Source organism: Aptenodytes patagonicus, chromosome 16 (assembly GCF_965638725.1).
Source record: "Aptenodytes patagonicus chromosome 16, bAptPat1.pri.cur, whole genome shotgun sequence".
Taxonomy (NCBI): Eukaryota; Metazoa; Chordata; class Aves; order Sphenisciformes; family Spheniscidae; genus Aptenodytes; species Aptenodytes patagonicus.
This window is the reverse complement of record NC_134964.1, coordinates 523,965-548,213: the sequence shown is the minus strand read 5'-3', so window position 1 is coordinate 548,213 and position 24,249 is coordinate 523,965. Positions and strand designations below refer to the sequence as shown.

The 24,249-nt window shown below is 49.2% G+C and overlaps 3 protein-coding genes across 4 annotated transcripts in view; 2 read left to right on the top strand and 1 right to left on the bottom strand.

Annotated features, from left to right (window-relative positions):
* OTOP2 (otopetrin 2) overlaps positions 1–3,944 on the top strand; it is a 28,064-nt gene extending 24,120 nt beyond the window's left edge. For both annotated transcript variants that reach the window (XM_076353731.1, XM_076353730.1), the window contains exons 7-8: positions 304–1,193; positions 2,314–3,944. In XM_076353731.1, the coding sequence (XP_076209846.1) occupies positions 304–1,193; positions 2,314–2,484 (1,061 nt within the window). In that variant the 3' untranslated portion in view covers positions 2,485–3,944. The remainder of the gene's footprint in view (positions 1–303; positions 1,194–2,313) is intronic.
* Positions 3,945–8,946: 5,002 nt separating this feature from the next.
* Positions 8,947–17,274, top strand: OTOP3 (otopetrin 3). Its single transcript, XM_076353956.1, has 8 exons — positions 8,947–9,075; positions 9,934–10,146; positions 10,480–10,895; positions 12,016–12,152; positions 12,898–12,956; positions 13,605–13,723; positions 14,258–15,189; positions 15,928–17,274. Exons 3-8 carry the CDS (start codon positions 10,505–10,507, stop codon positions 16,096–16,098), a joined length of 1,809 nt encoding a protein of 602 aa, XP_076210071.1. The 5' UTR covers positions 8,947–9,075; positions 9,934–10,146; positions 10,480–10,504; the 3' UTR covers positions 16,099–17,274.
* A 1,710-nt stretch (positions 17,275–18,984) lies between these two features.
* HID1 (HID1 domain containing) overlaps positions 18,985–24,249 on the bottom strand; it is a 31,726-nt gene continuing 26,461 nt past the window's right edge. The window contains exons 16-19 of the mRNA XM_076354196.1: positions 22,615–22,695; positions 22,129–22,220; positions 21,639–21,797; positions 18,985–21,175 (exon numbers count right to left, since the gene is read on the bottom strand). Coding sequence (XP_076210311.1) covers positions 21,112–21,175; positions 21,639–21,797; positions 22,129–22,220; positions 22,615–22,695 — 396 coding nt within the window. The 3' untranslated portion in view covers positions 18,985–21,111. The remainder of the gene's footprint in view (positions 21,176–21,638; positions 21,798–22,128; positions 22,221–22,614; positions 22,696–24,249) is intronic.

Here is a 24,249-nt window from a genome sequence, read left to right as displayed (position 1 = left end):
TCATTTCTTAACCTGTATCACAGAGCAGTCAGAAAGGTGGAAGGCCCTGTACAAACGGGATGGGAATAAAGAAGGGAAGGGAAGGGAAAAGAGAGGTTTAACCCACCACCTAACTTCTTCAGAAAGAACACGAGCACCAGAAAGCTGAGGTTGAAGTGTCCTTGTTTTCAAAGCGGTCACATATTCTTGTGTCTTTGGTCTTGTTTTTCACTGACCCTAAGTGTCCAGTTCTTCAGGGCTGCAAACAAGTGCTGGCTCCTTGTTTTAATACCACTGCATCTATGTGTTTTTATCTTGTTTCAGCGGGAATGAGAAGTAGCTCAGCCGAAGAATGCAATTGCAACAGCCAAATCTGCCAGATCTTCAAGAACGGCTATTTTTGGCTGTACCCCTTTAACATTGAGTACAGTCTCTTTGCCTCTGCCATGGTCTATGTCATGTGGAAGAACGTTGGACGCTTCATAGACCACCACTCCCACCACATTCACCACCTGAAGTTCAGGCTCTTCCGAAGGACCTTCTTTGTAGGCATTGTGTTGGGCCTCATCATTCTGGTGAGTGGTTTGGGAGTCCTTATTCTTTATGAGGTGCAGGTAAATTCCAGCACTGAATCCAGCAAGAAGAGCCAAGCACTCACCATGTACTACATCTTCAACATTGTTTGTCTCGGCCTGATGTCTCTTGTCTGCATTGGTGGCTCTGTCATCTACCGGTTTGACAAGAGAGACATGGATCGGCACAAGAACCCAACCAGGACCCTGGACGTGGCCCTGCTGATGGGTGCAGCCTTGGGGCAGTACGCTATTTCTTACTACTCCATTGTGGCCATTGTAGCCAGCACACCAAGGGACGCTATCAGCGCACTCAACCTCACCTATGCCCTCCTAATGATTGCTCAGCACACCTTCCAGAACATCTTCATTATCGAAGGCCTTCATCGGCAACCCCCCAAGGAAGACCACAAGCACGATTCTCACCAGAAGGACCTCTATGGACTCACCTTTGTCAACATCAATGCAGTGTCCCTCCGGGTGCCCGACAGTGGCAGCACCTTGGCCCCTAGCACTGCCTCTGGCACCGAAGCCATCCATCCTTCTGACCTTGTGCGGTCCCTCACCGCCCCCAAGAAGATGAACTGGAGGAGGAAGTTCTTAAGGGAGATCTCCATGTTCCTCCTGCTGAGCAATATCATAGTGAGTACATGCAGAGAGGAGAGTTTGTCAGGGTAGGGGAGAGGGAAGCAAGCACGAGGGAGAAATGACTGTGAAGGAAAGGATGCGGCCCATGCAAAAACAGTCCTTTCTGTGCCTCCGCTATACAGAGAGCACACTTACTTATATTTGTATGTGCAGAGAGCTGTATTCCCTTGTCACTTAGAAGAGCAACTGCCCTGGAGTTAAGACATTTTAGGCTACGCCAATAGACCTGTCACTTATCACTAGAATATCAGACAATAAAATCGGTGGGTACAAGAGAAGAATTAGTTTCAGTATTTTTATTGGGTGTTAGCAGACATGTAGAATAGCTTATTAAAAGCAATAAAATACATTAAACCCTTCCCTTACACCCCCAAAGAAAGGACGTAGAGTGACAAATACCTGGTGGTGAAGTCAGGGTTTTCTTGAGAAATGGCAGCATGTCTCTTCTCAAAACCCACGGCCTAGGAGCCCAACGCTGATCCCAGTTGCTGTGAGGAGAAACTGGTCACTGACAACTTCAGTTTGGGCTTCCACTTTCATGAGCAGGCAGGGGACCGCAGTTCCCTGCACAAGAAAAGTAGGATTACAGCTGCGCCTCCAAAGCAGCCAAGCACATATTATGTCTCTGGAGAACCTCCAAATCCCCAGCTAGCCAGTCACATCATGTCCTCAAACTGATTTTACACATAAGCTCGCAGAGAATGAGCTGACAACCCCCATGCAACCAGACATGCATGCTGGCTGGGCTTCTGAGCAAAACGTACACAACCGAGCCTGGGGGAGACCAAGCTGCTGCCAGCTCAGCCCTAACCATGCTTGCTCCATCCAAAGAGTTCAAACAGGCCAGGTTCATGCTAACACACAACATGCTCAAGTTCTTCCCCTGGTGAGTGCTTCAGCACTTGGTTCAAGCCTGTCTCTAAGCATGAATTGAAACTGGGCTTAGGGTACAACACTACATCATACTTTATCTTAATGTAAACACAGGCTCCTGGCACAGGTCCCATGCTCAGAAGGTCACTCTTTTCCCACCTCTCGGTCGCTGTGATTGCAAGTGCTTGCTGTACCACACAGCTTTCTCACTGCAATGTTATTCTCCTGTTTCTTCAAACAGCTCTGGATCATGCCAGCATTTGGTGCCCGGCCCCAGTTTGACAATGACACAGAACTGAACTTCTATGGCGATTCCATGTGGCCGGCCATCGTGGACATTTGCCTGCCCTTTGGGATCTTCTACCGAATGCATGCAGTGGCCAGTTTGCTGGAAGTCTACATCATGTCCTAAAGAACTCTCGCAAGGAAAATGAAATCCTCCTCAACCAATCCACCTTCTTCCTACCCCAGGGCTGGGAGACTGCCCAGATGTCCCGAGGGGTCCCCAGCACTGCCTGAATCATGTCCCCTTGCAGTGTTGGGGCATTTATGAACCGCCAGTGACGATCATCCAAACATAGTCCAGATTTTATTTTTGCTACTTGTGTGTGGATGTGCATGTGTGTGTCTGAAGCTCTTAAAGCTTAAAAGAAAAAAGATAAAAAAAGGAAGGTGTCCAGAGTAGGATCATGGTAATTACCCTTGATTCATGCAGAGACTCACCTTCCTTCTTAAAAGCCTGTTCACTCCATGCCACTGACGTACTCTCCAGCAGGTGCTCGGCACCCTTGGACAGTCAGTGCCTGCCTGCACACAGAGACCCAGTGGGTGCGAGGGGCTAATGCAGGCGTGGAAGGCAAAGAAAGGGAAACCACTTCAACTTCTGGTACGGCCAGTCGGAAATCACTCCCCTGCAGAGATGTGAAAAGCAAACCAGTGATCACCAAAGGCTTTGGGAAACATTTTAATCTTCCTTCTCTGTATTGCCCGTTTATATTGGCCCTCTTGACCCTTCCCTGTATCAGCCCCTGCTGTTTTCCTTCCTCTCCAGGGAGGCATCACTGCTGCCGAGTGGGTTTGCTCACTGCAGCCTCCTCTTCCTAAGAGGTGAGTCGTTTCTACAGGAGAGCTGTGCATGGGGTCCGGGGCTGGCCCTGATACAGGATTGCTCCAAGCACACTTTTTTCCCCAGTTTTCCTGAATCAAGGCTCAAGAACCATAAAGATCATATGGGCAATACAGTCTGGGGAACGATAAAGAGATTTGTTTTTCTTTTTTCTTTTTTTTTTTAATAGATAATGGGGTTTTTTAATACATGAACATTTTTGTATGCAAAGTTATTTATTGATTTTCACTGTAACACTGAACTCCTGAAGGGACCTCCTGTGCCCTGCGACACAGAAATCAATCCAATGCCACGGCCAATTTGATCTCCCATGCCCTGAAGGGATGCTTGCACGGCACCCTCAAGCCTGTGCATGCTTTGAGGCTGTGAGTGCAGCCCCAGCACCCAGGCAGCCCCAGGGCATGTAGCAGTGCGGCCCCGACACAGGTTTCTAGGTGCCTGCAGCTCTCCACGAACCACTGTATGATTGACGGGGCCTTCAGAGCAGGACTCCTGGGCTGTAGGAAGTAGAAATGGGCCCCTCTGCTGTACCCAGAGTCCAAGCGGAGCCTCAGAAAGCCCGTGCTGCCAGGCTGGGAGAGTGCATGCCAAAATGGCACAGCTGAGATTTGTCTGTACCCTGACACATCAGGGTTTATTGTTCCAATAAAGAACACTGCAAAGGTGGCAGAAATCATCAAGCCTTTTCCTACGGACATGTGTGCATCCACCAAAGAAAAAAAAAATAAAATAAATGGAAATCACAATACTTGAAATCGAGTGATGCGATTGTCCACCCAACGGCCCAGGCTGCCAGCCCAGGCTCACGCGCTTCGAATCACCTTTCCCTGCCAAACCTAGATCACCAAACCAGAAGGGACCGGTGCCTCTGGCTGGTCTGACACCAGCCTGCCTGCCAGCAGCCTTTTTCTGAGGCAGGTAGAAGATGGGGTAAACCCTGATTTCCCCGGAGGACTGCACTGATCCAGCACCTCTGGGGTGGGTCAATCCTTCCCTTCCCGAGCCTGGGAGCAGGGAGGCAGCCTCTCCCAGCCCCATCAACCTGGCAAAGGCCTGGCTCTATTTCTCCCATTGATCTGGTAAAGATACAATCTCTCCCTATAAACCTTACCTTTCATAAAACAAAAGCCTTATTAATTTTAACTGCAGGAGCCACAGATTAAGTCAGAAGAGAGACGCAAACAGTGCACAGACGTCAGTCTTACGTACACCCCTACTCATTGTTTTAGCCCAAGCTGCTGAGCTCGGACAGGGGCAGAAAACACTTTTAATCACCTACTCTGTTCCTGGGGGCACATCGGGCTTTCCTCCTACGCACTCTTGCTGGTGCCTGGTCCCAGGTTCCCAGGGCTGGGCACACCTAGCCAGGCAGGGCAGAGTTTGAACTGTTCTTCTGTTCTGGACAGAGACCATAGAGGCACTTCTGGGGCTAAATAAACTCAGGATGGGTGCAAGAACCCCACGACAGCCCAAGCAGCACTGATACAGGCAATAATCCCAAATCAACCTCCCCAGGGTGCTGAGTCAGCAGGAACCACAACATCCAACCACAAGCCATCACTTTGGGATAAACCAAAACGCTCTGGGGACACTTCAAGCTCTGCAAGGACCCCTTGCTAACCTGAGGCGTCTCCAGGCTGCAAGTGCAGGGACAGCAGGGGTTTCCAGCCAAGGGCTGTGTTCTTCTTCTGCCCCCCAGCCACATACACGCATCTTGGGAGAGGCAGCAGATAGGGAAACGGCCATCAGTGAACCCTATCTATATACCCAAGAAAGGAGACAGAGGGAAAGTGAGCACCCACGAGTCCAAAAAGCAAAAAAAAACAAAAACCCAAACCCTAAGAAAACTCCACTGTAAACATGGGCCCTGCTGTGTGCTCAAGGATTGTCTACTAGAAGGTATCAGCTCATGGTCAGTTAATGTGCAAAGGGATGATCTCCAAGGCTGATGGAGATCAGCCAAACATCTCTGGGCAACTCCTCAGCGCAGCCAGCATCCCTGGGGTGTCACCCAAACCCGGGTGCACCCCCGGAGCAGGCGCTGCCGCATCCTAGTTACATGGATCCATGCCCTTCCCTGGGACTCTGCGCTGCCAGGCAATGCAGCCGACTGATGCTGGCTGCTCCATCACTACCCCTTCACTATGGGCCCGGGACACACCTCCTCACAGCCCAGTTAAAGAGGGGGACTTCTCTCCCTGATGGAGAGTTTTATGGAAGGGGAGAACACCCCAAATACAGAGTACCTGAGTAACGTGAAGGGGTCCCGCTTGGTCCTTTGCACACACATCCTCGTGACAGATCCCTGCAGAAAAGCACTGCTGTTAGCACCATCTTCCACACCTGGAAGGAGGGAAACTGAGGCACGGGAGCTGGGTGAACAGAAAGCCTGTATCAGAGCAGAGAATGAGGCTAGGCCTCAAGGCCACCGGCAGCATGCTGCTGACTGCTCCTGCCATTGCATCTATTATGGCGCAGAGATCAGGTCCGCATTAGGGGATGCGGAATGGGGACAACAATGTGCCTCGGAGTGACTGTTTAAATGGCAGCCGTTGCAAATGAACAGCTACAGGAAAGCAAAGGGTTGTCCTGGGGCGCTCACATCTTGCCAGGGGCTTCCAGTCTTGCTGGCTTTGGTATAAAGTCCACCTTGGCCTGCCAGGGAGCTGAGGACCTGCTGTGCCACAGGGGTTTGGTGGGAGCACTGAAGCCCACTGATAAAAATCATTCATCAAGGGATGCCAGGGTTAAGAGTCCAGCTCTGGCTGAGCTCAAAGAGCTGCAGATCCAGCCCCAGGACTTTAGCCACTTCATGAGTGCTGAAAAGGTCCTGATCCAGACCCTGGCCTGAGGCACGTGGTGCCAGAGCCAGCAAGGGAGAGCAGCAAGAAGGGGAAGAGCCGAAGAGCAGGAAATCAGAAATCACTGCTCAGAAAAAAGCAGGGAAGGCCATAGCCAAGGCCAGAACTAAGTCATCATCCCACCGCTACCAGGGTTTTGCATCCCTCCTCTGCTTCTCAATCATCTGTTATTTGAGGGCGAGTTTTGTTTTATTAGGGGGAAAAAAAAAATAAGCCTTTTATCTGGGTGATTTGCTCTGAGGTGTGTCAGAGACAGGGGGGGAATCCAAGTTAATTATTACCGTCAATGCAGCAGCTGGGAAGTGGATGCATTGAGGAGGTCACAAGGCTGGAGACGAGGGATGGATTTGCAGCACAAGGCAAGGCGCAGCCTGTGAGCAGAACTGGCTCCAGGGTATGCTGGGAGCCAGGGCTGGAGGTGGTGGTGGAGGAGGCACTTCCCAGCGACCAAGGCAGTGGTCCTTGCCAGCAAGGAGCAACTCAACGCCGGCAGGAGGTCGAAGCAATCTGCACCAAGGGCCAGCAAGGAAAATACAGGGCCATGCTTCACAAGTGGAGCCAGCACATACCCACGGAGCCCATCCGCTCCTGCAGCGAGGGGATGGAGCTGGGGCGGTGCAGCACAGCTCACCCTCGTCCACGTTGGTGAGGCTGCTCTTTGCAGTCACCCTCAAAAGGCACTCACTCACCAGCCCCACAGAAGACGTCACCAGCGCGGTTATCGGCAGAGAAGGAAGGGTGTGGGCCAGCCAAGGAGTCGTGAGTCGCACGGCGTTCCTCAGGCAGCCTTTGGGCAAACACGGCAGCTGGGCACAAACCTCCTTCCTCCCCAGGTCCTGTTTACAGATCCGCTTGGCCCAGCCTGGGTGTTATTACTGCTAAGTGCACAGATAACGCCATTAATAAGCACACTGCTGATAGCAGAGGGGCAAACATCACTCCTAACGTTTAGCAGCTTTCTCTCAACCTCTGAGTAAAGGCAGCTTCTCCAGGGCAGAGCCAGGCAGTGATTTATGTGATCGATCCAGTTCAACTCATCCTCTCCCTTCCTACCCCTCAACTGCAGGTTTGCTTACTTAATGACTTGGTTAAACTTGTGTCAATACATTCAAGTTAAACAGCTGCTCTTCAACATAAAGGTGAAATTAGGAGGATTAACCAGTCTCCCAGGGCTTTACAACTCCTTTGGGATCAACCTCAGCTCCAAAGCCAGGAGAGGGCAAGTCAGGCTAGGAAGGATGCCTCATCTTTGCAGCTCAGATGCACAGTGCCATTGGCAAAACCACTGGGGCACAGCAGGCCCCAGCATTTTATTTCAGGCCCATCTTTAAATGAAGAACCTCCAGTTTCAATCAAACTTATTTACCCCAGGATACATTCAGACTCCTGGCCTCCATTTCCCAGTTCTGCAGTCAACCCAATTCAGGACCATATACACTGAAAAACAGCCAGGTTTTTAATGTCTTACACGTAAATCATTGGCTTTGTTCAACAAAGAGGCCACCAAATAGCTCTTGGGAGATCCCAGTTCCCTGCTAAGCTCTAGAACGGGGTCTGGAGAAGAGCCAGGAACCCAAAGGAGAGCCCGATTGCACTCAGGGGATCCCAGGGCAACAACGCAAGGAGGAAGGACACGGTCCTCTGAGCAGGCTGGAGATGCTGATGCTTTCGGGGAAGAACAAATTCTGTTTGGAGCAGAACAAATCTAGCCATGGGTAGTCATGAAAACCTGCCCAGATCAGAGCATCCGGGCTCCACTACAGCAGTGCAAGGTTTTGGTCAGACATTAAACATGTCCATTTTGCTGGCAGACATTAAACACAACGGCTGCACCGGCGCACACTGGGTGTTCTTGCCCAGGAGCAATGGGCCCTTTTCACTCTTGTTTCCCGTCCCTTTCATCACATCCCCACACATGATAGCCTGTGCTCCCTCACACACTCCTACCCCTAATCAGCTTCTTGGGAAGTGTTTCATGGCTCTGAACTCCCAACTCATGTGTTTGCCAGCTGCAAGAACCCCAGAGCTTGAGGGTTCATCCTGGGACACACAGACAACTCCTCTCCTTCCATGGAGAGGTCCATCCTCTCCTGATGGACCCTCCGGGCTCACGAGCTCAGCCAGGAATGCCAAAACCCCATTGCCAGCCACAAAACCAGGGGGATCAGCTCACCACAGCGTCCCAAGACAGAAATCAGTTTGCCCTGCAACAGGAAAGGGAACAGGGACAGCACAGCTTGGACCTAGAGCATCCCTGACCCCGCATGGCTGAGCCTGTGGGGTTTGCACACGAGGGTCTGGCTCTGAAGTCAGCAGTAACAGGTTGTAGCTATCACCCCCCACAAAGAAGCGACCTCTCTGCCAGAAGCGCATCAAATAGGCGTAGTCCCTGCACCTAGGCTAGACTGCGAGTTTTGCCTTTTGGATCAGTTTGGGTATCTGTGCCCTGGATAAAGGCACAAAGTAACGACGTGCTTGAGAAAAAAAAAAATCTTAGGATCTACCTAAAAACAAGGGAGTAGGGAACTCAAGTGGATTTTATCCAAAGCAGTGTGGATAAGTGGCTAAGCACTCCCAGCACAAGGCTGTGCCAGGAGATTAGCTCTACACTCGCCTGAGCCATGGCACAAATTAGTCACCGCAGCTTGTGGTTTTACCAGTTGGCACATCCTGTGCCGAGGCCGCTGACATGGGGCAACCCAGCAGGTGCATAAAGGAGCTGATCCCCATTGGCTGCCCTTGGCAGAGCCGGGAGCTTCTCGCTGAGTAATTAAGGTAATGACAATAATAGACCCAAAGTAAACAAGGTGGAAAAAAAATTTAAAAAATCAATTGGCTGGGAGCAGAGGCCGCATTCAGTGGGGAGCAGTGCTGACGGCTTCTGCCTGCACCTTGGTCCGTTGGAGACTCACATGCATCCTGGTGGCACTCCAATGAGTGGTTTTAAACATCGGCTGTAACGGAGGCTGCACCGGCAGCTGCTCCCACTCGGCAGGCAGCCGGAGGCTGCAGGGAGGTAAGGGCTGGGGCTGCGCTGCTCTCAGCAGCGCACAGCTACGGGGTCAAGGGATTGGGTCCACGGCAGCAACTGCTGTGTGCAGCCTTGTCTGGGCACTTGGGTACCTCCTGATGCAGCACGGATGCATTTCCATCTAATCCTTCCGATTTTATGGCCTCTGCCCTCCCTCCCCTGACCCCGAAGCAGAGGAGTTATGGCCCTAGGAGAGGGGAGGGCATTTGCTCCTGCGCTACTAAGTTAGGAGAGTTTTGGAGCCAAATGGGGAAGAGTTTAGGATCAATCTCCACTAACAGAAGTGCACTGAATCCCCAGAGACCACAGAGAGACAGAGCACCTCAGTGCACATGCAAAGTGGGAGGGAAGCACCGGAATTTCAACCCCTTCTCAGACAACTTCTCCCCCAAAGCCCCACGACAGCTACATATAATTCTCCCCACCCTCAATCACATCTCAGGGGTCTGCTTTCACTCCAGCCACCCCCCACAGTGGCCAGAGTCACTCCCTGGAGTGAAAGCACCTTTCCATATACCGAATCTGTGGAGAGGCTGATCTTGCCTGATTGCTGTACATAAGCAAGGAGATTTCTCTCTCATGGGCAAGACAGTCCTACCAAGATTTTTCCAAAAGCTGGATAGAAAAGCTCCCAGGCTCTGGATATCTATCTGGGCCAATCCCTCAAACTCCTTTGTGTCAGTGTACTCAAGGCTCTGTGCTTTTTCCTCTGTGCTGCAGGTAGAAAAAGAAAGAAAACCGGGTATTAACTTTGTCCCAATTTCAGCCCGCCTGGGTGGGAGGTTGGAACTTTTCCCAGCAGTTTAGATCAAAACTTACAGACCCTCTTTTTATTCTCTCCAGCTCTGCCACAATCAGTGCAACCATACAAGGAGCACGGTGTAACTCTCACAGCCCAAAAACACAAGGAAGAGGTTGGACTCATCAAAGAAAATCACACAGCTCTGAATTTTAGAGCAGGTCTGAGCTTGCTCTGTATTTCCACCTATTCCTTACGGCAACAAAGGGAAAGGAGGAAACCTGAATCCAGGGCTGTACACACAGGAGGTGTGAAAGGTGAGGGTGTGAACTGCTTGGGCACCTCTGGTCCCAACAGCTCCAAGTACTGGTGGGGCAGGGCAGAGACATCAAATACCTATTTTAATGCAGGTGGCTCTGGACAGCTTTTGGCAGAAGGGCCTTTTCCCAGGGCCCTGCAATGACTCTGTTCACCAGGAAATTTTTAATGCCTAACCTGGGCTAGACACCATTCTCTTTTCCCCCTCATCCAGCTTCTGGAGAGGGAAGGGGAAGCTGCAAAGCAAGGAAGGGAGGTCACCACACAACCTCTCATCTCACCATGTCCCCTGCCATCTTTCTTACTTTAAACCTCCCCTTTGTTCAACACAGCAGGTGACCCCCAAGCAGATGAGCCATGTCGGACAACAAAGTCTCAAGGCAAAAGCCCTGCCATCACTGCAAGAGCAGGTCAGCCTCAGCCCCACCAGACACCTCCACGATCCACTATGAGAAGTTCTGGCTGTACCGTCACTGCTCTTCAGTGCAGCAGAGGGACAGGCAAGCTCAGAAAGCTGGGCAGCTCTTCTCAGGGCTGCTGGCCATGAACGTGGTGTTTCTGGGCAGCGCCTTCATCAGCAGCATGATTTTCAACCACGTGGCCATCACCCTGGCAGACGTCTGGATCCTGCTCTCCATCCTCAAGGTCTTGTGCCTCTGCTGGATCATCTACTACCTGCTGGGCACCAGTCGGCAGCCGCACGCAGTGCTCTACCGGGATTCCCACGCTGGGCCGATCTGGATTCGGGGTAAGTTCTGCTTTTATTTATCATCTCATGCCTTTCCCCTTCTTCCCAGTGCTTGACAGAGAAGATAAAGAAATTCTTCCACCACTACTAAAAGAGCCAGAAGCCACAGGAGATGTAGTTAAGGCACTGGGAATCTCCCAGTACCCTGCCAGCTTGTGGTGCAAGGCTGGGGGAAGACAGGGGCATAGTGGATGCCACAGAGAGGAACCAGAGCAGCCAGGGAAGTCCTGAACTTGGCTTTCCTTCAGCCTCCAGTCCAACCTCACTCTGTGGTCCCTTCACAAAGCACAACCCAGGCATCTCCCACCCGCAGCCCAGAAACTGAGCACGGTGGGAGAGACATAGGAAAGGTTTTAGGCATGGCCACTTTGCAAAGTGGGAGGAGAACCACCACGTTTACCCTCCAAGGGCGTCAGCGGCCCCATGCCACTCTCGTCCTTGTTTAACATCACAGCAGTCCTGTTACCAGGGGAAGATTCCTGGCCAGTGAGTCACATCCCAGTGACACCCAGGCTTTCCTGGGAGATTTACCATCAGTAGTTGCCCCACTTTGTGAAATGACACTTCTCCAAGCAGCCCTGCCTCTGGTCTGTTATGGAGTTTCTAATTGGCACATGGTCTTGTTAACTAAGCATGGAGAATTAAAGGGAAGAAAGCTGCAAGGTACCCGAGTACCTAAAGCTGCAGAGAGGTGTCAAAGACGAAAGGGAGAAACAATTAAAGGGTCCTAACTTCTGCAGACTGGTGCTGCCAAAAGCCTCAGCAGACCTGCGTTCATCTCAGGTTTTCTCCACAAGGCAGAAACCATCACCTGCCATTAGCTTACCTCTGTCACTCCAGATTGCACAGAAAAGGCTAAAAATCCTGTTCCCACCTTGTATCCAAGCACAAGAAAATACCTTGCGTTGTCTCAACACCTTAAACCAGCTGAAGCATGCAATCAGGTTCAGGAATCAGGATCCCCTCTGTCCCCTTCTCTCAAAATCATGAGACTTCCAAACAGGAAGGCCTCCAGCTCCACTCAAACCCAAGCAGCACAAGGTCTCCAGTCCCCACCCAGGCTCAGATGCTCCACAGACATGTCTTTGTTTATTTACTGGTGCTTTTGCTCTTTGCCCAGGGTCAGTGCTGCTGTTCGGCAGTTTCAGCATCCTCCTGAACATGTTTCAGATCGGCTACAGCGTGGTTCTCATCCAGTGCAAATCCATGGTGGAAATTGTGTTCCCCAGCATTGAAATCCTTTTTATTTGCACCCAGGTATTGCATTTTACCCTTCTGGAAGCTCACTTGTTCTCTCTGTCCCATTCCTGGGAGCCCAAGGGGTGGGGGGAAGTGGGTGCACGAGGCATTCTCATGAGCATTACCGGCATTAAAGTATCACCCACCATTTCAAATACCACCCACCCACACTCCTCATGTACCAGAATGGGAGACAAAGTAGTAAGATTTAGAAAGAAATCACTCTAGCAATACCTGACATACCGTAGGATGCAGAGGAGTTTGTTCTGAAGCCTCGAAGTAGGGAGAGAGAAGAAATTTCAGATTTCCCTAGAGATGTCTTTGCACCAGTCTGAGCCTCAGCCTCTCTATTTGCTAAGGCATCCCCCCCCCCCAACAAAATCCTTTGCTCACAAAAGTATCTCACACCATTTGCAAACTTGCTACTCTGATACTAACCCTCTTCTTTCCAGACCCAAAGCCACATTTGAAAAGTAAACTAGCTCCCATCTCAGCAGCAAATACCCACATACATACAAGACAGAAAAGCAGATCTCCTAGATCTGCGTTAGGTGCAGGCACACGCATGCCCCAGTCACCTAAGGACACCAGCACATGCCTCAACACCGAGATGCAGGTACACACATGCCCCTGCACTGCTCGCACAGAGGCAGGTTTGCTCCCACTCAGACACGTGCCTTCTTGCCTGCCTTCCCTTTCCACCGCGTGTGTGGCAGGCTGCTAGCTTCACCCTGCTCACATCATTATTGTTATCGATTTGCAGGCTTTTTTTCTGTGGCGTCACTCTAAGGACTGCATTCAAGTCCAGCACAACTTCACCAGGTACAAAGAAGGGGAAAAAACTGCCCTCTACTCCTCTAAAGAAACTCTTCCTTCCTGTCTGCTTATGACCTCCCTTATTCCTGCTAGAACCGTCTTCATCCGATCTTACGCAGACTCTCTGTATTCTGCACTACACAAAAGCCAAGCTATGGCTTGACCAGACCCATCCTCCTTCCCTTGACCAGGGCTCACCAGCTCCCTTTGGTTTTCACTTGTGCCTTTGACTGCTGCAAAGCTTGTTGCTTCCTCCTAACCCCAAATACCTTCCCACGACATGGCTCAGGGACCAATTCACTGATTGGAGGATGAGGTGGGGTGGCCTCCCCATTCCTATCACCGGCAGATGTCTCAGCCTTCCCTCCCTCAACTGCACACAAACCTAGGCCGGTTTCACCAGCGAGCCTGGCATTGCCTGCCCTGGTCCTTTGCAAATGGCCAAACAGGAACATACTCAGCTATATTTGTGTGTGCAAAATCACACGCCAATGCCCCTACGCAGAAGAGGCACAAATGCACTGTGTTTGCACACATCCGTGCATGGGTAAGCAAGAAGCAAAGGGCAGCACTCCGCAGCAGGTGGATACACAGTCAGGTCGTAAACAATCTCCACAGGCAACATACTGTAGAAGTGCCTTTCTCTTCTCCCAGGTGTGGGCTGATGCTGACCATAGCCACTAACCTCCTCCTCTGGCTCTTGGCCGTGACCAACGACACCATTCACATGGAGATTGAGTCTCAGCTGCGTGAGGTGGAGCAGCGATTTGCAGGCAAGGCTCCTTTTTCACATCCCTATGCGTTAGGCTGACATAGATGACTTCTAGGGAGACAACAGTTCTTGATCTCACCGATTCAGGTATCACAACCAGTTCCCCCAAAAGCTGTGACTTCCCTATTACTGGAGGTTGTCTCGAGAAGACGGGCTGCACAGGGAGGACATCTCCACATGGAGGGGGAGGACCTGATATGAAACCCTCAAACTGAGGGCTAGGAAAAAAAACTAATATTCCAAGGGCAGAGATAGAGAAGGCTTCGCTGTGAAGGAAGGGGAGTCTCTCTCATCCAGCACCTATGGTGTTGGCCAGAAGGAGCACTATGTATTTGGGAAAGACATTTGCTAAACCCTGTTATTCTGAATCCTCACAGCCTTGAGGACCAAGTGGTAATCACTTAACTTCCTACTGATCACTGTTTCTGAGATACATAGACAGATGTTGTGCCTGCACATAAGAAACTCCCAAAGATAGCCACGAAAGCCAGGCCATCTCCCTCTTAATTGTTGCCTTCCTCTTCTCATGTTCCAGGCAATGAGACTACCTCATGCACATGCCCAAACACAACCATCTGCAAAGTCTTCCAGAAGGGCTACATCCTGCTCTACCCCTTCAACACTGAGTACTGCCTCGTCTGCTGCTCCGTGCTGTACGTCATATGGAAGAACGTGGGGAGACGCATCAGCCACCACCATGTCTCTCACATCAAGCCCAAGTTCAAGCTCCAGGGGGTGGTCTTTGGGCCACTGCTGGGCACTACTGCCGTAATCATCGGGATCTGTGTCTTCATGATATACCAGATCCAGGCCACCGGCTCAGCCCCCAACCACCAGGTCTTTGTAATGTACTATTCCTACTACATTGTGCTCCTGCCCCTGATGAGTGTGGGCGCAGTGATTGGGACAATCATCCACGCCTTGGAAAAAAGGGAGCTGGACACGCTGAAGAACCCAACCCGCAGCCTGGATGTGATCCTGTTGATGGGGGCAGCCCTTGGCCAAATCGGCATGTCCTACTTCTCCATTGTTGCCATTGTGGCCACTGACCCCAGGGACCTGTTGAACAGTCTCATCCTGTCCTATTCTGTCCTCCTCATCTTTCAGAACATCACCCAAAATGTCTTCATCATTGATGGGCTTCACCGGCAGCCCCTTGTAGCAGCAACTGAGGCCAGACACACAGGCCATGCTGGGCGGCATGCAGTGGCTTCAGAGCTACCTCGTGAAGAGGAAGCCACAACAAGCAGCAAACAGGAACACACACAGCTCTCTCCTGGCAAAGAGGAAGAAATGAAGGAAGAGCAGAATCATGAAGCCTACGACCAGAGACGAGTGAGCATGCTGGAGCTGGGACAGGAGATCCGTAAAGTTTCACTGTCCTATCTCCACAGCTACTCCCACCTGAGTTGGAAGAGAAGAGCATTAAGAGAGATCTCGTTCTTCTTGGTTTTGTGCAACATCATAGTAAGTATTGCTCTCTCTGCTACATCACAGCTTGGCTGAGCCATGATGACCAGTGATAGACATACTCTTCTTGTCTTTCTCTTGGGCTACTATTCCAGACAAGAAACCTTTGCCCACCAAGTTTCAACCTACCGGTGAGGCAAGTCAAGAGTGTTTTTTCTGTTAATACCCCACTCCCATAATTATAAGGTCTCTCTTTTAACCTAAAAGTCAAATATGGCTAGGTTTCCTGGGTGCAGGAAAGAGACAGCTAATAAATCCTTAAGTGCCAAAATTTTAGCCTCTGAAAAACTTAAACTCATTAAGGCTGTTTCATGAGATAGGTGGAGAAACATGGGGCACCAGCAGTGAGTCTTTGTAAACATGAGTCTCCAGGATTGAAACTCACCCAATAAAGTACACTGCGCTCTGGGATCTTGAATCAACACAGATCTTCACTGCAGCCTTAATCCAGTGAAAACAAATTGGCCAAGGAACCAGTGAAATTCTGTAGAAAGATGAAGCTGGCTAGGGCAGAATGAGGCCATCATTAGGTTTCCAGGAATCCAACAGGATTTGACTTATAGCAAGGAGTCAGCAGCATAACTAGGGGATTTTCCTTCTCCTCCCTGGCAGGGAGACTCCTGATACTCTTGAAATATTCCTACAACGACTTGAGCCAGTGCTGAGATTAGAGTGCAGGCAGCAGACAGTTTGTCATCCTCTGACTCCTGCTCTTTTTTCCTTACATCTCTTTAGCTGTGGGTCATGCCCACATTTGGGGCTCACCCTGTCTTCGAGAATGGACTGGAAAAGTCATTTTACGGTTACTCCACCTGGTTTGCGATCGTGAACTTTGGCCTTCCACTGGGTGTGTTCTACCGAATGCACTCCGTCGGGGGACTCCTGGAGGTCTACATCACAGCCTGAACCAAGCTGACTCCCCACCCCAGAGGCTGGGGTGCAACAATGATGCTGAACAAAGATGCAGTAAGCAGCAGATATGCACATGGAAGCTTTTAAGCTTTTTCCCTCCAGCTTCTGCTTTGACTTCTCCTTGCACAACATCTCCGTGAGTTTCAGAAGAAAAAGGAAGTTGTTTTATATTATCATTTTTTGTCCATAGAGAATAGACTCAAAGCCCATAAACAGTCTTACTGCTCTAAGGAAGCATGCATGCTGGTACTTTCCAGTAGTCTGCCAGTGGATGCTGTATGGTAGCTCCTATGGAAATCTTCCAGATAAAAGACTGCAAGAGCAGCCTTCAACAAAAGCAGTAATGATTGACCAACACTCCACAGAACTTCAAAAATCCACCATCAAGGACCACCAGCCCCATCACTGCTCACCAGCTCGCCATCCTGCAGCACAGAAGAGGCCTATCAGTACCAGCCACACTAGAAGCACATACAGCCAGTCATTCAGAAATGAACCAAACGTACACTTTTTATGTGTAATTTTCAAAAAGAAGCTGGTAGCTGCTTTAATGGTCATAACAGGGAGTATTTCTGTTTGTTCCTGGTGCGAGTCCCGTAGGACCCAGCCCCACTGAAGTGCGAAGCTCTTGCTGCCAAGCTCACTACTGAAGAGCAGGACAGGCCTTCAGACTTGCAGCGGTTCAGTGCACCTTTTTTCCCCATTATCAAAACCAGAAGCTATAGCATTACCTTGCCTTACCGAGAATAAACACTACTTTTCCTTACAGGCACTCACATAGCCTCAAGTGAGAAGCACTAGAGAAGTACTATGGCTGATCTTTACTTGATGCTACTCGTGCGTGATGTTATCACCAGTGTGTACTAGCAAAGGTCCCACCCTTGCACACAGAGCTAGTTCAAGAAAGAGCTACTGCCAAATCTACTGTGAATCCCTCCCTACCCCAACACTTCGATCCTCACTGCTGCTTTGCACGTTCACAAACATTTTGCAAGGTGCACTGCGCGCAAGGGAGCACGGTTGCACAGCGTGGTGCCTGCTCAAAGACCCGTTAGTACTTGTTCCACAGGAGATGCTTGCTTTGAAAGCACACAGGAGAGCAAGGGGGCTTGTGACTACGGGTCCCAAATACAGAGCTTGATGAATGGAAATAAAGAGAGATTGAATTTTCATGTGTATTTTGTGAAATCTCTGGGTCTGCTCTGCACGCAAAGACCAGGCTCAAAGTCAACTGATATTGACTTACACCACTCTTGTGTTCAGAGGTTATGTGAGATTTAAGGGCAGGCTTTGTTATACAATCAATCTTTTCTGCTGTCAAAACCTTTCATGACTCTTAACCAAGGCCAAAGTAGCATGGTACAAAAGGCATCTACGTTCTTGCTTCTGTTCCTCTATAAATCAATCCCAGAAGCAGTGTGGGTTTAGGATCAGAGCCTATTTATGGATTTTTTTTTTTTGTGATCCCCTAGAAAAGCAAACTCCCCCAAGACAGTAACAGTGATGAGAGCTAGAAACTCCTGACCACACACATCCCACCCTCCTTCGGATTCAGCATTCAGGCAATGATAGCACCTTTCTGTGAAACTGTAAGTGAGAATGATTGCATGAGCATGAACTTTGCCCAGTAAGTGTTTTTTACTTAGGCTTGTGTCAACAGAAATATGTCATGAGAAATAACAGCTGGATAAATTAGGCTCCAATAAAGTTAATTATTATTCTCATGTCACAGTTTGTACCAAGGGATCTGCAGGAGATACTTGCCAAGGTCTGGCCCTGTCAAATGATGAACATGATCTCAAACCTTCTTCCTAGTTATTGACAGCCTGGAGACAAGCAACAATGTACTTCATGGGCAAACCCATGACCTGGATTTTATCTGCTGTGTAATAGATAAAACACTGTTTAAGTTACTGAGCAGGTGACTTTGGAGATCTCCCACTGAGATATAAATACTAAGTCCCGTAGGTACTATGTGCAAGTATGGACTGAAAGAGAAGTTGGCTTGCAATTTCTTTCTGGTAAACAGATGGACTACCTGAATACATGATTAGCATCAAGAGGAATGAAGCCCACCAGCTCCAACTCTTACCCACAGCCACTACAGATCAGATAAGTGGTCAAGGCCCTCTATGTCCTTTGCTAACAACACCCAGTTCTAATACTGTAGATGAAGGTAAGAAATCCCAGGATGGGCAACAGTAAAAGCACTCTTCCAGGCCAAAGAGAAATGTAGGGTCCAAGGTTTCAGCCCTTTCACTTAGGAGGGTTCTATCTCTGGACTGATTTGCGTCTACCTCCAGGCGGGGTAAAACCATGAGCGCACAGTTTGCATGCAATTAAGACTGCCTTCGGCTCCTTCACAAGACTGACAGCAGGGCTGGGCACAATGATCTGAAAGCCTAGTGAGAAGTGAGCTAGCCGTGACTCCTGAATCCGACGCAGCCATGACATGTCAGTGGCCCACCTGCTCCTTTGTCATCTGCCATCTGCTCCACCATCTTTTGTCATATGCCATCCGTGAATGACTTCCAGAGCTCTCTCAGGGCCAGGGTGCCTGGTTTTATGGCTCTCAACTGCACAAAGGTTTTAGTACACAGTTCACAAAGTCAGGAGACTTGATCCTGTTTGATCTAGTTCCTTTTCTGTACCCCTTGAGGCAGTTACTGTTGATGATGTCTCATGCCGTAAACAGAGAAATGGCCAAAAACACACAGTTCAGGCTCGTTTTCCAGAGTCCAATCTTAATTTCTGATTACAAGAAAAAAATCCACACACTGCAGAGGAAGCCAGCACATGGTCTCCTAGTGGCACAAATCACCCCAGCATAAGACAAACAAGATTATAAAACTCTCTCTGGGAAAAAAATAAGCAACCAACTGCATGTTTCAGATAACCTTTATCTTTCTCTCTAAGTAAGCAAATAGTTTACAGTGCAAGTTGATTTCCACAGAACAAGGATCAGACTCCAAACACCAAGAAACAAACAAAAAGGTTTCCAAAGGAACTCACAAAGAACAAAGCAGAAAAGAGAGGACGGAAGAGATCATGAGAACCAGCAGATCCATGGGAGGGAAGAGGCAAGCGCATGGGACACAGGATGCCCCATTCCAGCTGTGAGGTGCAAGTGCCATACAATCAGAGGCTGGCCCCACCAAATCACTTCTTATATATGAGAGAGATTCCAAGTAAAACAGAGACCTCACCCTGTTTACATCTGAACAGAGATGGTGTCAGCATGGGAGTAGTGCTAGATGGCAAAGTGGGTTGGAGATGGGGGGCAGGTGAGGGAATAACCTCTCTCTATTTGACATATTTCTTATCCTTCAGAAAACCATTCAGGTTTTATTTCAGCTTTCTACTGGCCTGGGACTCCAGCCCACTTCCAGTGCCCAAAGGAGGAAACCACCTGACTAGGAGCCAGCAGTACACTACAGCAGCACTCTCTCTAGGAGAGGATGGCCATGTTGCTATGACTCTAGCTTCAAAACTTAGGCAAGGCTTACAAGACACAGAAGTGTGTGCCATACCTGCCCCTTACTTTAACATGTGAGACCAGTTTCCATGGAGTAATCTCACTGGTTCTAAGCTGCGGCAAACAGCTCATGGCCAGTGATCCTCCCAAGAGCCTGAATCCCAGAGCACCAAGGACTAAGCTTTGATGGAAAGGGAAAGGTCTCAGTTCATGACAGGACCCCTCACATTTCATTGCCTAAAGACCAGCAGGTCTAAGACAGCAGCCCCTCCCAGCAGAACAAAATTTGACTCAAACCCCAGGATGTCTCCGCCTACCAATGTGCAACCCCATGCAGCTGAACCAAGCCAGCAATAACAGGTCTCCCACCGATTCTAATTCTGGCTTCCCAGACTTCGCATGCTTGGGACCCAATACATTCAAGATCTGATAACTTGGTCACTAGCAAAATGCCCTGAAGAACTGAACTTTGCCTCAGCACTCTCCACTCCCTAGTGACATGGAGATGCTTTTCCTCCTACAACTTCCAAATTCCTCCTACAACTTCCCTGAGCGCCTCCCTCAATCCCCTGCCTTAGACAGTAGTGTGCAAAAGACCCCTCCACTCCCTGCGTTGCATCAGCCTGCCAGGCAAAGATGGAAGGATATGGTTCTTTTCAAACCCAGGTGACACTGTCCTTTCAGTCAACAGGAGAAGATGAAAAGAATTTAACAGTCGCATCTCTCCTCCTTGCTCTCACTGAGCCAGTCCCTTCCTCCCTGTGTGCTCACGCAGATTAAGCAGGGCTTTCCAAAGTTTACACACACACGCTCCATCGCAACAGCCCACCATGAAGGAGAGGCTGCTGGGCCTGGAAGCCAAGGAAAAGCTTCTCACACCACACCAAAGCACCAGCTACTACAAAACTTCTTAAGCGGCTTTCCAGGAAAGGAGTAGACAGATTCAGAACTGAGACACAAAGTTTTCCTTCAGCAACTTCTCCTTTCATTTGGACGGGAAAGACTTCCCTACCAATATGCAACTGAGACACCAGGGAGACACCTGCAGCCAGAAGGGATGCCCCAGAAACTTTATGGAGCCACACGAAAGTAACTGCAGTTTCCAAACCCCATCTCCTGCAGGAATAGCAGCTTCTCCCTTGCACCCAATTTACAGCTAAGTCTTTTTCAATTAAATGCTGACTCTGACCAGGGCAAGGACAGGGTCAGATTGGTTTCCTAACCACATCCAGGAGCAAAAGAGCAACAGAAGAGCTAAGAACAGTCTGATTTCTAGTGCAACCACAACAATGGACAATCCCTTAGACATCTTTCACTCAAGGTTCATGGTGAAGGGTGAGGGAAGAGAAGTGAGCTGGGGGGAGGGATGTCCAAACAGGTCCCAGTTAAAGCTTTAAATGACAGGGAGGTAAATGAAGTGATTGTCCTTTTGGTCTCTCAGCTGGATGTGAAACGCAGGAATAGCTGTGAAGCAGGAGCACACAGCAGTCCTTTGATCCAGTGTATTTCTCTTAGTAGAGGTAAGTGCTCTCTTAGACCCGTTGAATTTCAAACAGCTTCACATCTGTGTCATACCAGATAGGGGGATCCACATTCCTGAGAGAGAAAGACAAGAGCCACTTTACTCTCTGTGGCCAGGTACATGGAATTCAAATCCCACAGCCAAGATTACAGGAGCTGGTTACACAGAACGCCTTCAACTTTGCAAAAGAGGAAATCACTGGTTGAGAGACAATGGGCCTTAAAGGGATGACAATATCTACAACATCCCACAAAGCCAGAGCTTTGCATGAAATCTCTGCACCATCCCCTCTAAGCAGCAGCAGGGAATAGAAAAGCTGCCAGTTCCCAAAGAAGCAGTATTCCCAGAACAACTCCCTTCACGGCACCCGCTCAAACAAAGTTTTGGAGCAGCTGATTCACCCTAGTCTCTTCCAAGGGAACAACATCTTTCTATAATTTTGAGACAATCCAGAGCTGGCCAAGTGCATGCAATTCTCCCTACAGGCCCTCCAAAAGTTTGGAGAAGACCAAGTTAGACTGCACCCAGCTGGTTTACCTCAAATAAATAACTCCCCACATGTAGGTCCGGAACCACATGGCAGTGCCCGAGTTAGCCTGGTACTTGCGAATGAGGATGGGGTGAGGGACAGGTAGCAGCCCCACCAGTGTGCCATGCTGCAAGAACTTGAGGATCTCTGATTCATCAGTGAGACCCCTGCAAAGAGACAGATCAGGAACATCCTTAGCATGTCCCATAGACACCCCCAAAACTGCTGCAGCACAAAGCATTAGTCTAAACAAACACAGAGCCAGCAACCATGGCCACCAAGAACACACACTCTCTCCCCTGAAAAAAAGAGTTGAGAAGGGATCAGACAAACAAGAAGCTTGGCAAGCAAAATAACATCTCCTCTGCCGAGACCGTGATGCTTTCAATCATACTTTACAAGGTTTCCCCTAGAGGCCCTCCAAACTCACCAAACTCTGCCAACCTCACAAAGCTCTTTACACACTGCACAGCCCTTCCTCTCCAAAAATGTACTTACTTGTCAATGCAGATCTTCTCCACCTGAGGGACCAGCACCTGTAAGAGCCGCATGATTGTCTGCAAGGGAAGCTTTGACTTCCAAGACATCACCTGTAAGTAGGAAAGCCCACAGGGAAATCAGTGCACTGCATTAGTAGTTTTTCTACAGTTATCTCCACTATCTCTACAACAAATGAGGTTTACAAAAATCATGAAGGTGGTGGATGAACTGAGTGCACAACAGCAATACAATAAATCCTGGAGCGCTAGGATTATGAGCCGCTCAATGAAACTAGTGGGGCATTAGTTTAAAACAGGTAAAACAAAACACTACTTTGCAGATGGTAGTAAACTTCTGGAGCTTTAACCACAAGTCAAAGACATTCCCCTATGAGGAAATGCTCCTCTGGGGGAGTCTCTGGGGCAGGAGAAGGCAGGGGGGGTGTGGCATTTCTGCCACAACTCTTTTCCTCATTATTTATTTCCTCTGTCCAGATTCCCTTACCCAGTCAGGAGTTGGGGTCCACTGTCCACTGGAGGATGCACTAGAGAGACGCCTTCGATCCTGTTGGGGATGTGTTGCCTCCTATCAATAAATATTATTTAAACAAACAAACAAAAGCAAATCACACTTAAGAGCAAGAAACACAACCCATTTTCTGTTGACTTTCCCCCCAGCTTTTCCAGAGCACTGCTGGGAAAGACAGCTCAGCCTGTCCCTAGAACAGATCAAACCCACCAGACCTTCATTCACTGAAACCACATGTTTTGTCCCAGTGAGTGGCAATATTTGATGGGGTTAAGTTGTAGGACCCTGTGGCAAGGTCACAACTCCGGTCACCACTGCTGACACTCTGTTGGAACAATCCACAGTGGGAGAGTTAAAACAGGACTGACAAAAGATTGTTCAGCATGCTTCTTTGTTTTAGCACAGAGATTAAACAGCTAAAGGCCACAGCTTTTCAGACCTCCGTCTACTGAGTATCTCTGGGATTTTTGGTGCCCATCCTGGAATATCTTAAAGAGCGTTTTTCCAAGGGCGGGCTCTCAGCAACTCCTACCTAACAACCCCTGCCCCTTAAGGAACAACACACTCATACCCCCAAATACAAACACCATCACTAGTCACTTTTTGGAAAGCTCTAGTCAAGAGTCCAAGACCCAATTCTCTATTCTTATTCTTCTCGCCATCACTCTGTTTTCATTTTTCTTATACAGAAGACATTACTAACACCCTGGCTTTCCAGATTCATGGTGGGAAGGAAGGAAGTAACCCTTTAAAATCACTATCAATCTCTGCATGAGGTAAAAATGGAGAGGCTTCTTCCTTTTGCAATGCACCCTGACCATTCATAACTACAGCCTAGAGCTGACTTTTCTACGAAACAAATGGCAACAGCACTTCCTTCCAACAGCAATCCTGCACCTCCACATGCATGGACTCATTCACACGTCACCTTCGCAACCAGAAACAGCAGGCTTGGGGCAGAGCTGTGCTGCAATCCACTGGAAGCTGACAGTGCTGTACCAGTCCTTTTCTGACTGGGGAACAGCTCAAGCCAGCTGCTCTCTGCTGTCTCTGGACACAGAGATGTAATGACCCATGATTATGTTTCATGGGTTGCTGGAAGAAGAAAACCTTTCTTCTGCAAGTTCTCAGCCAAGATCTCACTTAATGGCAACATAATTAATTGTGTGCTTAAGACTTCTTGCTGGCCATGGGCCTTCATCTGGTACCAGGAAAGGCCAGGAAGGGTAAGTAAAACTGGTCCTGGGATATTCGGGAATTCCGTTCAATTCCAGTTTATTCAAAGCCTGAACAGCAATATTATTTTGCAATGTTTGCAGCTACAACTTTATCGTTCAGCCTGTTCAGCTTCAGTGTCGTGTCCTCATCAAGCTTCTAAAAATAAAATTCATAAAAACATAAAAAACTCTGATTTCCTTCAGATGACCCCACCCTCTTCCTCTTTCCTCCTCACTCTCCCACAGCCCTTGCCCCCTCACAGCTGCCATCCAAATGCTGGCAGCCAGCTGACACATTTAGGAGAGGTAAGATAGAATTACACTGAAATATGAAGACTGTTGAACATTTCACGAGACACTTTTGAAGTTGTTATGATAAGGGGAGAACATTACA

Excerpts from the sequence above, each read along its gene's own strand:
- OTOP3 (XM_076353956.1), top strand. The coding sequence starts at position 10,505 with ATGTCGGACAACAAAGTCTCAAGGCAAAAGCCCTGCCATCACTGCAAG. Across the intron at positions 10,896-12,015 it reads TGGGCCGATCTGGATTCGGG|GGTCAGTGCTGCTGTTCGGC; the intron begins GTAAGTTCTGCT and ends CTCTTTGCCCAG. Across the intron at positions 15,190-15,927 it reads TGGTTTTGTGCAACATCATA|CTGTGGGTCATGCCCACATT; the intron begins GTAAGTATTGCT and ends ACATCTCTTTAG.